Consider the following 12,585-nt stretch of genomic DNA (forward strand, 5'->3'; position numbering starts at 1 on the left):
ATCTCCTGGGGATCATCCTCATCCATTAAAGCATCCAGGGGACCATCTACAATTGTTAAGGCATCCTGAGGACCATCTCCATCCTGAGGACCATCTACAACTGTTAAAGCATCCTGGGGACCATCTCTATCCTGGGGACCACCCATATCCATTAGAGCATCCTTGGGACCATCCTCATCCATTAAAGCAGGGGTTCCGTACCTTTTTGGATCAGTGGGCTCATTTGGAATGTTTTGAGAGTGTCATGGACCCTGTCACAAAATGACTGCCATTGGAGGGAGGGTCTTGCCCATTCAGAAAATGACAGGGGAGGGTCCGAACTTCAAAGCACAACAAAACACTCCTTTGAATCTCCATTTTTCTGCTCCAGCACTCATTTCACCGAAGCCAAACTGAGAGACATGGGGCCCAGAGGCATTCTTGGAAATAAAGATGGTGCTGGAGGCTGATGCTTTGCAGCATGCCAGCCTCCCAGTTAATTTATTTTAATTTTTAAAATCTTTAAAATAGAATATAAATGTGGGGGGCAGGGAGCTAGCGGTTGCCAAGAGAGGGGACTGCTGGCACAATGGTACCCATGGGCTCCACTTTAAAGACCCCAGCATTAAAGGAATATTACAGTTCTTGTGTGTTAAACCCCAGACTCCTATTTATAGACAATTTAGGCACACTATTCACAGTTCATTAGACAGCAGCTGTTAAAATCATTACCATTGCCTCTTTTAGGCTTCGATCCTATACACATTTACCTGGAAGTAAGTCCTACTTACTTCTTTAATGCATAGGATTAAACCATTAAAACTGATTGTCTCCAGTCTTAAAACCTCATCTGCTTTTGATTACCAGTGGCTTAGAATGGTCTTACCCAAAAGTCCAAGATGTTGTTCATCAGGGAGCCTCTTTACACGGGTTGTAAAGCTATTACTTGTATACTCGAAGTAAAGAACTTTTCTATAGGATCCACCTATCCTTTTGTCAACTTCTTCAAAAAATGTCTTGGCATCCCTAGGGAGAAAAATAAACTGTTTCAAGCACGGTATTCAGATAACAGCAGAAAGAAAGATATTCCACATTTTGCTAAATCCCTTTGGTTGGCCTCCTCACCCACAGACCCAGCCCTGCTTTCTTTTTTGGTTAAATCTTTTTTTCAGTAAAATCAGGGAGGGGGTTGGAAAGTAGGGATTGAACCCAGACATAGTCATGCTTACAGAAGAGCCACTGGAATCAATGGAACAAGTAAGTAAGTCATGACTAACTTAAGTCCCCTTCATGGATCACTGCCTCGTTGTGGCGAAGGGGCTTGCGTAACTCATTGAAGCCATAAGCTATGCCGTGCAGGGCCACCCAAGACGGACAGGTCATGGCAGAGAGTTCTGACAAAATGTGGTCCACTGGAGAAGGAAATGGCAACCCACTCCAGTATTCTTGCCAAGAAAACCCCATGGAACGTATCACAAGGCTAAAAGAGATGACGCCGGAAGATGAGCCCCTCAGGTCGGAAGGTGTCCAATATGCTACTGGGGAAGAGCAGAGGGTATTTCCAAGTAGTGCCAGAAAGAGTGAAGCGGCTGGGCCAAACCCGAAAGGACACTCAGCTGTGGATGTGTCTGGTGGTGAAAAGAAAATCCGATGCTGTAAAGAACAATATTGTTTAGGAACCTGGAATGTCAGATCAATGAATCAAGGTAAGCTGGAGGTGGTCAAACATGAGATGGCAAGATTGAACATCGACATCTTGGGAATCAGCGAACTAAAATGGACAGGCATGGGCAAATTTAATTCAGGTGACCATCATATCTACTATTGTGGGCAAGAATCCCTTAGAAGAAATGGAGTAGCACTCATAGTCAACAAAAGGGTGGGAAAAGCAGTACTGGGGTACAATCTTAAAAATGATAGAATGATCTCAGTACGAATCCAAGGCAAACCATTCAACATCACAGTAATTCAAGTCTATGCCCCAACCACTGAGGCCGAAGAAGCTGAGGTTGATCGGTTCTATGAAGACCTACAACACCTTCTAGAACTAACACCAAAAAAAGATGTCCTCTTCATCATAGGGGATTGGAATGCTAAAGTAGGAAGTCAAGAAATCACTGGGATAACAGGCAGGCATGGCCTTGGTGTACAAAATGAAGCAGGACAAAAGCTAATAGAGTTTTGCCAAGAGAACATGCTGATCATAGCAAACACTCTTTTCCAACAGCACAAGAGGCGACTCTACACATGGACGTCACCAGATGGTCAATATCAAAATCAGATTGATTATGTCCTTTGCAGCCAAAGATGGAGAAGCTCCATACAGTCAGTAAAAACAAGACCTGGAGCTGACTGTGGCTCAGATCATGAGCTGCTTCTTGCAAAATTTCGGCTTAAATTGAAGAATGTCGGGAAAACCACTAAACCGTTCAGGTATGACCTAAATCATATCCCTGATGAATATACAGTGGAGGTGAGGAATAGATTTCAGGGATTAGACCTGATAGACAGAGTGCCTGAGGAACTATGGACGGAGGTCCGTAACATTGTTCAGGAGGCAGCAACGAAATCCATCCCAAAGAAAAAGAAATGCAAGAAAGCAAAGTGGCTGTCTGATGAGGCTTTACAAGTAGCTCACGAAAGAAGGGAAGCGAAAAGCAAGGGAGAAAGGGGAAGATATACCCAACTGAATGCAGAGTTCCAGAGAATAGCAAGGAGAGACAAGAAGGCCTTCTTAAATGAACAATGCAAAGAAATCGAGGAAAACAACAGAATGGGAAAGACTAGAGATCTCTTCAAGAAAATGGGAGATCTCAAGGGAACGTTTTGTGCAAAGACGGGCATGATAAAGGACAAAGAAGGCAGGGACCTCACAGAAGCAGATGAGATTAAGAAGAGGTGGCAAGAATACACAGAAGAACTATACAGGAAAGATCTGAATGTCCCTGATAGCCATGATAGTGCGGTCACTGAACTTGAGCCGGACATCCTACACAGTGAAGTCAAGTGGGCCTTAGGAAGCATTAGTAACAACAAAGCTAGCGGAGATGACAGTATTCCAGCCGAGCTATTTAAAATCCTAAAAGATGATGCTGTTAAAGTGCTGCATTCAATATGCCAACAAATCTGGAACACTCAACAGTGGCCACAAGACTGGAAAAGGTCAGTTTACATTCCAATTCCAAAGAAGGGCAACGCCAAAGAGTGTTCAAATTACCGCACAATTGCGCTCATTTCACATGCCAGCAAGGTGATGCTCAAAATCCTACAAGCTAGGCTTCAGCAGTATGCGAACCGAGAACTACCGGAAGTACAAGCTGGGTTTCGAAGAGGCAGAGGAACTAGAGATCAAATCGCCAACATTCGCTGCATCATGGAGAAAGCAAGAGAATTCCAGAAAAACGTCTATTTCTGCTTCATTGACTACGCTAAAGCCTTTGATTGTGTGGATCACAACAAACTGTGGCAAATTCTTAAAGTGATGGGAGTACCAGACCACCTTACCTGTCTCCTGAGAAACCTGTACGAGGGTCAAGAAGAAACAGTAAGAACCAGACATGGAACAACCGATTGGTTCCAAATTGGGAAAGGAGTACGACAAGGCTGCATATTGTCACCCTGCTTATTTAACTTATATGCAGAGTACATCATGAGAAATGCCGGGTTGGATGAATCACAGGTCGGAATTAAGATTGCTGGGAGAATTATCAACAACCTCCGATATGCAGACGATACCACCCTAATGGCAGAAAGCGAAGAGGATCTAAAGAGCCTCTTGTTGAGGGTGAAAGAGGAGAGTGCAAAAGCTGGTTTGAAACTCAACATTAAAAAAACGAAGATCATGGCATCTGGCCCCATCACTTCCTGGCATATAGAAGGGGAAGAAATGGAAGCAGTGACAGATTTTACTTTCTTGGGCTCCAAGATCACCGTAGATGGTGACTCTAGCCATGAAATTAAAAGATGCTTGCTCCTTGGGAGGAAAGCTATGGCCAACCTAGACAGCATAGTAAGAAGCAGAGACATCACCTTGCCGACAAAGGTCCGTCTAATCAAAGCTATGGTTTTCCCAGTAGTAATGTATGGCTGTGAGAGCTGGACTATAAGGAAGGCTGAGCGCCGAAGAATTGATGCTTTTGAACTGTGGTGCTGGAGAAGACTCTTACGAGTCCCCTGGACTGCAAGGAGGTCAAATCAGTCCATCCTAAAGGAAATCAACCCTGAGTGCTCATTGGAAGGACAGATAATGAAGCTGAAGCTCCAATATTTTGGCCACCTAATGCGAAGAGAAAACTCCCTGGAAAAGACCCTGATGCTGGGAAAGACTGAAGGCAAAAGGAGAAGGGGACGGCAGAGGATGAGATGGCTAGATAGCATCACGGATGCAATGAATATGAACTTGAGCACGCTCCGGGAGAGAGCGCAGGACAGGAAGGCCTGGCGTGCTATGGTCCATGGGGTCACGAAGAGTCGGACACGACTGAACGACTGAACAACAACAACAACTTAAGTCCCAGTGATTTCAATGGGTACTCTAAGTATGACTAAATCTGGATACAGCCCTAAGTCTCCAGCTGCACAAATCAGATGCCAGTGCCAGCTGCAGGGAAGAGCTACATGGAAGGGATTTTAAAGCTTCATTTTCGTTCCCCGGATGTGCATCTGAACAAAACAAAGCAAAAACCTTTTCGAAATTCAGTGGAGGGACAACTCCATAACATAATTATTTACTAGATTTTAATCCTGCACTTCCCCTGAGAAGCCCAAGGTGCCATTGACCATGGTATCTTTCTGGATAGGTTGTCTGGGTTGGGAGTTGGAGGCACTGCAGTGGTTCCACTCCTACTTGGATGGCCAATTCCAGAAGGTGGTGCTGGAGGATAACTGCTCTGTGCCTTGGCAATTATGCCATGGGGTTCCACAGGGCTCTATGTCATCCCCAACACTGTTCAACATCTACATGAAACTGCTGGGGGAGGTTATCTGGAGGGGTGGGTTGAGGTGCCATCAATATGTGGATGACACCCAGCTCAACCTCTCTTTTTCATCAAACCTAGGTGAAGCAGTGGCTGTTCTGAACCAGTGCCAGGGTACAGTAATGGACTGGATGAGGGCCAATAAACTGAGACTCAATCCAAACAAGACGGAGGTACTGTTAGTGGGTGGTTCATCTGCCCGGCTAGGTGATGTTCAACCTGTTCTGAAGGGGGTTACACTCCCTCTAAGGGATCAGGTTTGTAGTTTGGGGGTGTTCTTGGACTCAGAACTGTCACTTGAGGCATAGGTGAACTCAGTGGCATGGAGCACTTTTTATCAGCTTAGGCTGATATACAAACTATGCCCTTATCTGGACAGAGATAGCCTAGCTACAGTTATCCATGCTTTGATAACCTCTTCTCTGGATTACTGCATTATATGTGGGGCTGCCTTCAAAAACAGTCCAGAAACTTCAGCTAGTCCAAATCAGGGCAGCAAGGTTGTTAACAGAGACTGGCCAACAAGATGACATTACACCAGTATTTTTCCAGCTGCACTGGCTGCCAGTCCATTTCCGGGCCTGATTCAAAGTGCTGGTATTAACTTTCAAAGCCCTTAACGGCTTGAGACCAGGTTATCTGAAGGATTGCCTCCTCCCATGCCTGCCCAGACCCTAAGATCATCCTCAGTGGTCCTTCTCTATGAGCCCCTGCCAAAGGAAGTGAGGTGGGTGGCTACCAGGAAGAGAGCCTTTTCTGCTGTGGCACCCTGGCTGTGGATGTTGTTTGATGCTGTGCTTTGTGGTTTTGATTTTTATGAACTGCCCAGAGAGCTTCGGCTATTGGGTAGTATAGAAATGAAATTAAATGAAAAAATAATAGGATGGATGGATGGATGGATGGATGGATGGATAGATAGATAGATAGATAGATAGATAGATAAGCAGGCAGGCAGGCAGGCAGGCAGGCAGAGATAGATCTCTCCCTGCCCCTGTCTCCCTGCCTGCTATCCTTTTATTGTCACAATAAACCTGTGAGGTAGGTCAGGCTGAGACAGCCTTCCCCAACCTGCACGCTCCAGATGTGCTGGACTGCAACTCCCATAATTCCCAGCCAGCATGGACAATGGACAATGGCCATGCTGGCTGGGTATTATGGGAGTTGCAGTCCAACACATCTGGAGGGTGCCATGTTGGGGAAGGATCTGCTAAGAGGTAGTGACTGTTGGCCAAAGGTCAACCAGTGAGCTTCATAGCTGTGCAGGGAATTGAAGTAAATCCAATTCTCCCCAGTTCTAGTACAAAATTCTAACCCAGGGGTCCCCAACCTTTCTGGACCTGTGGGCACATTTGGGAATTTGAGAAGCCACTGTGGGCACCACCACAAAATGTCTAATCAGTGGTTCACCACTTTAGCATCTACCTGTTGCGCTAAGTATCTTAGGCTGCATCTTATTCAGCAAAAACACTTGTTTTGTGTCTAGTGGACACCACAACATCTCTTTAATAAGGGATAGTCTAATTCGGCTAATTGCTGGCAGTGCAATACAGCTAATGCTTCTTTTAAACATATGTTTTGGCAATGTCCAGCAGTTGCTTCTTTTTGGGAGGAGGTTATTACACAGATAAATTTTGTACTGGAATAGTCTTTAATATTCACTGATGTACATACTCGTTTAAATTATTTACCTGCTTCATGGAAACTAACAAATGGTCAGCGTAAATGGATTCTCTGCACCCTTCTGACAGCTGAAAGACTGATATTACAAAGTTGGAAGGATAAACACTGACCTCTTATAATGTAATGGACTAAGGACCTTACAATGCTTTCAATATTTGAATGGGTGGCATATAGACACCACCTTCAAATGGATACTTATTTGAATATACGGTCTGCCTTTATTGAAGCCTATGTATAATTTCTAGAAAGTTGTATGCATTTCATATGTATTCATTGCTATGGATATACACAAATCCATGTACATACATTAAAACAATAGGAAAAATAAATAAAAGTGTCACTGCCTGCAAGTGCTGCATTGGGGCCCCTACTCTAAGCACTATACCACACTGGCATTCTATAATCTATACCATCCTCCCCCATCCAGTGTTGGACTACAGCTCCCATTGTCCACAGCCAGCATGCTGGAGGGCAGCAGGCTGGGGGAGGCCAATCTATACACAGGGCCCAAATTCCAGTTTTCATTGATATAGATTCCATGATATTTAGCATTTACCTGAAAAGCCAGTATACCACCTCCAGACTGAGTCCTATTGATTCCCCAAAAACTTGCCCAGCCCCAGTATAAATAGCCAGCTCCCATCATTCTCTCTTTCTGTCACACTCTGAGCTGCCACACTCAAAGCATGTCAAAGAAACAGATGGTGGATAACAGGTTCGGGGGATGCAATACACTGAACATCCAAGCCTAGCTTTAGGAGGGATTTGTTTTATTTATTTTATTTCTATCCTGCCTTTGCACCAAAAAATGGCCGTCAAGGTGGCTAACAGTAATAGAGCCAAGATTAAAACAGAAACTTAATTAAAACAATACTAAAACAAATAGATTAAAACACAATTAAAAATGCAACCATAAAATAAATAAACAGCACCCAACCCAACAGAACCCCCTTCAGCAAAAAAACAGCTCATATGTTAAAGGCCTGCCTGATTTTTAAAAAGTCTTTGACTGCCGGTAGAAAGAACAAAGAGGAAGCCAACCTAGCCTCCTTTGACAGGGAGTTCCAGAGCCTGGGAGCAGCCACAAGGAAGGCCCTCTTTTGCATCGCCACCAAATGCGCCTCTGAAGGTGGTGGTCTTGAAAGAAGGGTCTCCCCTGAATACCTTAAAACCTGGGCAGGTTCGTGTGGGAGAAGGCAGTCTTTCAGGTAGCTGAGTCCCAAGCTGTTATCGGACTTTATAGGTCATAACCAGCACTTTTAATTGTGCCTGGTAACAGACTGGTAGCTAGTGAAGCTGTTGTAACAGGAGAGTCATGTGCTCCCTGTTACCAGTCCTGGTCACCAGTGATATATGCCTGATCATTTGATCCTCTCTCAGTATAGGAACTGGCCATGGGAGTCTATGTGAGAATGGAGGCAAGGAAATAATGTTTCCTTTGCATCTCTATCATGATATAGTTCCTGCTTAAAAAATAAGTCTATCAGTGGCTATTAGTATGCCAACGAATACCAGCAGTTGGAAGCAACAGCAGGACAGGACTCTTGCCCTCATGTCATATTTGTGGGCTTCCCAGAGGCATCTGGTTGGTCATTGTGGGAAACAGAAATGCCAGAAGTTATCGCCCAAAACATCTGGAGGACACCAGGTTGGGGAAAGCTGAATCAGTGGGATTCGGCAAAAGAAGGCCAGGGCAGGTCCCCTCACTTGGCCTGGCAATGGCTTTAATTATGCACAAGAGGAGAGGGCGGTGGGAGAAGAGCCCACCAGTCCCTGACATTTCCATCTACCACTAAAGCAGCTGACATGGGCAGGGCAAGGGGTGGAGTCAGGCCAGGTCCAGCTACAATCTGAGGTGGCCATGGGTGATGTGGCCTCTGTTGGGACCTCTCTTACATGGATGGGCCCCCCTCAGGCTTTCTTGGCAGTGGCAGCAGCAACAGTGTGCTGTCTCCATGCCCTGCATATAGACACTTTTCAGCCTGTTTAACTCAAGCCTCTCTTTAAATCCAACAATTATCTATTGAACAGTCTCTTTCAGTGGAACAACAAATAACTCACAGTCCACAGGAAATAAGGATGTCGTCCCAAATGAGGATTAGGTCCAGTGGGAAATTACTGGGGGATGCTGGATAAAAAGGGGTGACACCTGGTAAAAAAGGGGTTTTCTCTCCCAGGTCTTCTGAGCCTTGTGCTTCTTTGCTGGCTGGGCCGAAAGTAAAGAAATACTCCTGCCCAAAGGAAAGTCTCTACTATTCCATCTCAGATTGCTAGGATCCAGGCTACAGCAGGCCTGGCTAGATCCTTAATCTCTCCACCCACAGTATAAACATATACATTTCTTATACTTTAATACAGTACAGAGCTGGGGGAAGCACAACAGCACTCCAAAGGAGGCTGAGAGCTGCTATTTTAATTTCTCACAATGCCCCAGGGCAGCCAACATAGTGTCACTCTGAGCTGATGTTGGAATTTAAAATGGAGAATCACCCAGACCCAGCTACCCAGGGCAGGTGTAAGAGCTGGTGGGCCCTGCTAAGGTACTGGGTCCTTGGCAGCTGCTCTTGGATGCCAGATGCTGATGGATGGCCATGGCCTTCTTCTGCAGACTGTCCCCAAACTCACTGAACATAAGAACAAGGGAAGAATCCCACTGGACTGAACTTCTCCACATCCACTCCTAGACTTATACTTATACTCACCAGAAGGGAAATGCTTCATTTGTGAGCATATTGGGAGTACATGTTTTACATGCAATGGTTTGGCTGTTTGTTTGAAAGGCAGTACTTACTCATCATTAATTAACTCTTCTTCTGTGAAATTATTTATTCCACTCGGGGCATAATGCCAAACCACTTCCTCTGCTGCAATGTGATAGTGTTTTACTTTCGTCCTCTCTTTGGGTGCGGGTCCATGGCCATTACAGTTTTTCACCTCAAAAATGGCCTGCATGCCACCTGAAGGAATGGAATATAGAGTGGATGATATTAGGCTTGGACTAATTCTTTCATTTTGAAGACTCTCTCTCCCTCTCTCACATGTGCATGTGCGTGCGTGCGCGTGCACACACACACACACACACACACACAGAAGTCCATGGACTGAAAAGCATAAAATGATTAGCAGGGAAAGTTACAGACAAAAGTGCAGTGAGGCCTTCCCCAACCCAGTGCCCTCCAGATGTTGTGGACCTCAACTGCCATCATACAAACCATCATACAATGGTTTCATACAAACCATCCTAACCTGCACTTCCTGAACTAACACAGAACACAATTATCCTTCAGTTTTCACACTTCTCCAAATTTTACGATGCAGTTGTATGACAAAAACTGTGTACAAAATGCATACATTGGGGAAAAACTGCATACAAAAATGCATATATTGTAGGAAATTGTGTACAAAAAGGCATATATTAGGTGAAGGCGCTTGCAAAAATGCATATATAAGGGGAAATTGCGTACAAATTTACATGCACACACAAAACAGCATAAAAATGCATACAAGTTCTTGTGCAGACTTTCTTTTTAAAAAATTGCAAAGTGGTACGGAAACAGGTCACAACAAACTTGCACTTGAAAAAATGTCGATGTTACAGAGTGCAGAACAGATAAGATCTGTCCATCTTTACTGGAGAATGAACAAATTATATAGCATTTGAGGAACAAGTCAAATGCTTTAGGTAGTCCACTAACAGAAGGTTCTTTGATTATTGCCCACTTATCAGTCCTCCAGAGTAGAACTGCGGGCGCTCAAGGCCAGGGGGATGGGGGAGAGTGGTTCTCAATCTGCCAGCAGTGTTCATCCACTGGCAGAAGGACACCAGGAAAGGTGTCCAAGAAGGACACCCTTAGTCTGGATTCAACCCTCTGTCCTTTTGCTTGTCTGGTGTTTGCTCTTCCATAAGGATGCAACCCTGTACTGTAAGCACTAGACTTTAAGAGAACATGATTTTTTTAATCTAAAAAAGTGATATTTTTGATACTTAGGAGGTATAAATACAATATGAAAGAGAGCCATTTATTTTATACCTTCTATATGATCGTTGACTTGACAGCTAAGCAGCCATTCCCCCACATTCTTTGGCACCATGAGAGCATCCACAAAGGTAGCCGGGAAGAGGCTAATTGTGTCGATTCGATGATTCCTTTCCATCAAGACGTGCCCATGAAAATAAGCTGAATGGACATCAGCTTCATTACCAATGCCAAAAAGATACCATTTCACTTTCTCTTCTGCACACATTGTGAGACTGGGAAGATATCCATACATATATCCATTGATTGCTTTTTTAAAAAATGAGAGAATGGTTAAAGCATTATTATCATAGAAGTTTGCAAACAGTTGACATCAAGCATGATACGGTGGAGTAAGCAAAACTTTGCATCTGAAAAGCCTTAAAATTTGGACAAGAATTTTTGCAGAGCTCATTTTAGATTAATATTGATGCTCTAGATCTTATTTGATTGATGATGATGATGATGATGATGGTAGTGATGGTGACGGTGATTGACACTTATATCTTACAATTCTTTAGAAACCTCAGATTGGCTTACTTGGAGCATTTCAACAGTCTCCATTCAACCATCGATAAGGTCCTTATCTGCTTAGCTTTAAGAGATATCATCAGAGAAAACAAACTTCAGTACAAGTCCAGTGTAGGGGCACACATGCGCAACAGTGCAAACATTGTGCAGAATTTGTGGAACAATCCAAAATGGTTTACAATGGCAGAAGCAAATCCTCCATTTTCAGGGATACTATATATCTGTTGACTGCCCTGTGCTGTGGAGAAATTTCAACAACTTGCCTAAGTTGTTAATTTCTGTGAAAGTTATGCGTAACGCTTTGTACGTACACATAAAAGCATGTTTCTTAAAATGATGCAATTATTTGTTTGGAAAGACACACTTACAGTGCATTTTATTGCTCTCTTGGAAGTCTTCATTCTCTTTATCAACCTTGTCAGGTTCAGAGCAGTATTTCTTGATATTCTCATCTAAGTACCAGCTGAGGTTTTCATCCATCACAGAGAACATCAAGACAAATTCTCGGTCAACAAGTTTATCTTTATCTCTCTGTAGTGTTCCTAAGAAAAAAGGACACATTTCGCAGAATTTACCTGCTGAAATTCTCATCTCATCGTTATTACTTACTAGGAAAACATCCACTATAAGAATAGATCTGGTGTGTGTGGTAGCCATTGGCTAGTCTCCATCTTCTTGGGTTCCATTTCTTGATCACGTCAAAGTGTAATAGAAAAGTGGAACACAGCCCAGGAAACAGCCCAGGGAAAGCCAAAGATACACAAAGGTACACTGCATCCCCAACTTTTTGCCTAGATAAGCCCCGCAAGGTGACCCACAATTAAAACCTAAAACAATGTTAAAACATTTTAAACTATTTAAAAACTTTAAAAAATATTTAAAACTATTTAAAATCTTCAAAAAATCAAATTTTAAAACTATTTAAAAACTTTAAAATAGCACCAACAGCAGAATTAAGAGCAGGAAAGAATCTTAAAAACAGAGTGTGGAACTAATACTGTTAAAATACTAAACAGCCATGTGGACCAAAAAATGTTTTAAAAGCCCATGTAAAACTGAACACAGAAGAGGCCAGCCCAACTTCCTCTGGGAAAGAGGGTCCTGCCACAGAGAAGGTCCTAACCTGTGCTCCCACCAACCCAACCAGTCTTGGTGGTAGGACACACAGAAATACATTTGAAGATCTTAAACTATTGGCAAGTTCAGATGGGAAGAGATAATCTTGCAGATATTCTGGTCCCAAGCCATTTAGGCAAGAACCAGCACCTTGAATTGTGCCCAGAAACAGATTGGCAGCCAGTGCAATTGATACAAGATCAATGTAATATGGTCAACAAAGCAATCTGGCTGCTGCATTTTGCATAGCTCCAACTTGAATTCCATTTCTTGGTCATGTCAGAGTA

The 12,585-nt window shown here is 43.6% G+C and overlaps 1 protein-coding gene across 1 annotated transcript in view; it reads right to left on the reverse strand.

The window, feature by feature from the left end:
* Positions 1-12,585, reverse strand: part of CP (ceruloplasmin) — a 48,090-nt gene that overhangs the window by 23,118 nt on the left and 12,387 nt on the right. Inside the window, exons 4-7 of the mRNA XM_084847255.1 lie at positions 11,551-11,724; positions 10,667-10,921; positions 9,427-9,592; positions 866-1,005 (exon numbers count right to left, since the gene is read on the reverse strand). Of these exons, the coding sequence (XP_084703381.1) occupies positions 866-1,005; positions 9,427-9,592; positions 10,667-10,921; positions 11,551-11,724 (735 nt within the window). The remainder of the gene's footprint in view (positions 1-865; positions 1,006-9,426; positions 9,593-10,666; positions 10,922-11,550; positions 11,725-12,585) is intronic.

The sequence above is a fragment of the Heloderma suspectum genome, chromosome 3 (assembly GCF_057233095.1).
Source record: "Heloderma suspectum isolate Gila_16-S chromosome 3, 16-S_ref, whole genome shotgun sequence".
NCBI classification, from domain to species: domain Eukaryota; kingdom Metazoa; phylum Chordata; class Lepidosauria; order Squamata; family Helodermatidae; genus Heloderma; species Heloderma suspectum.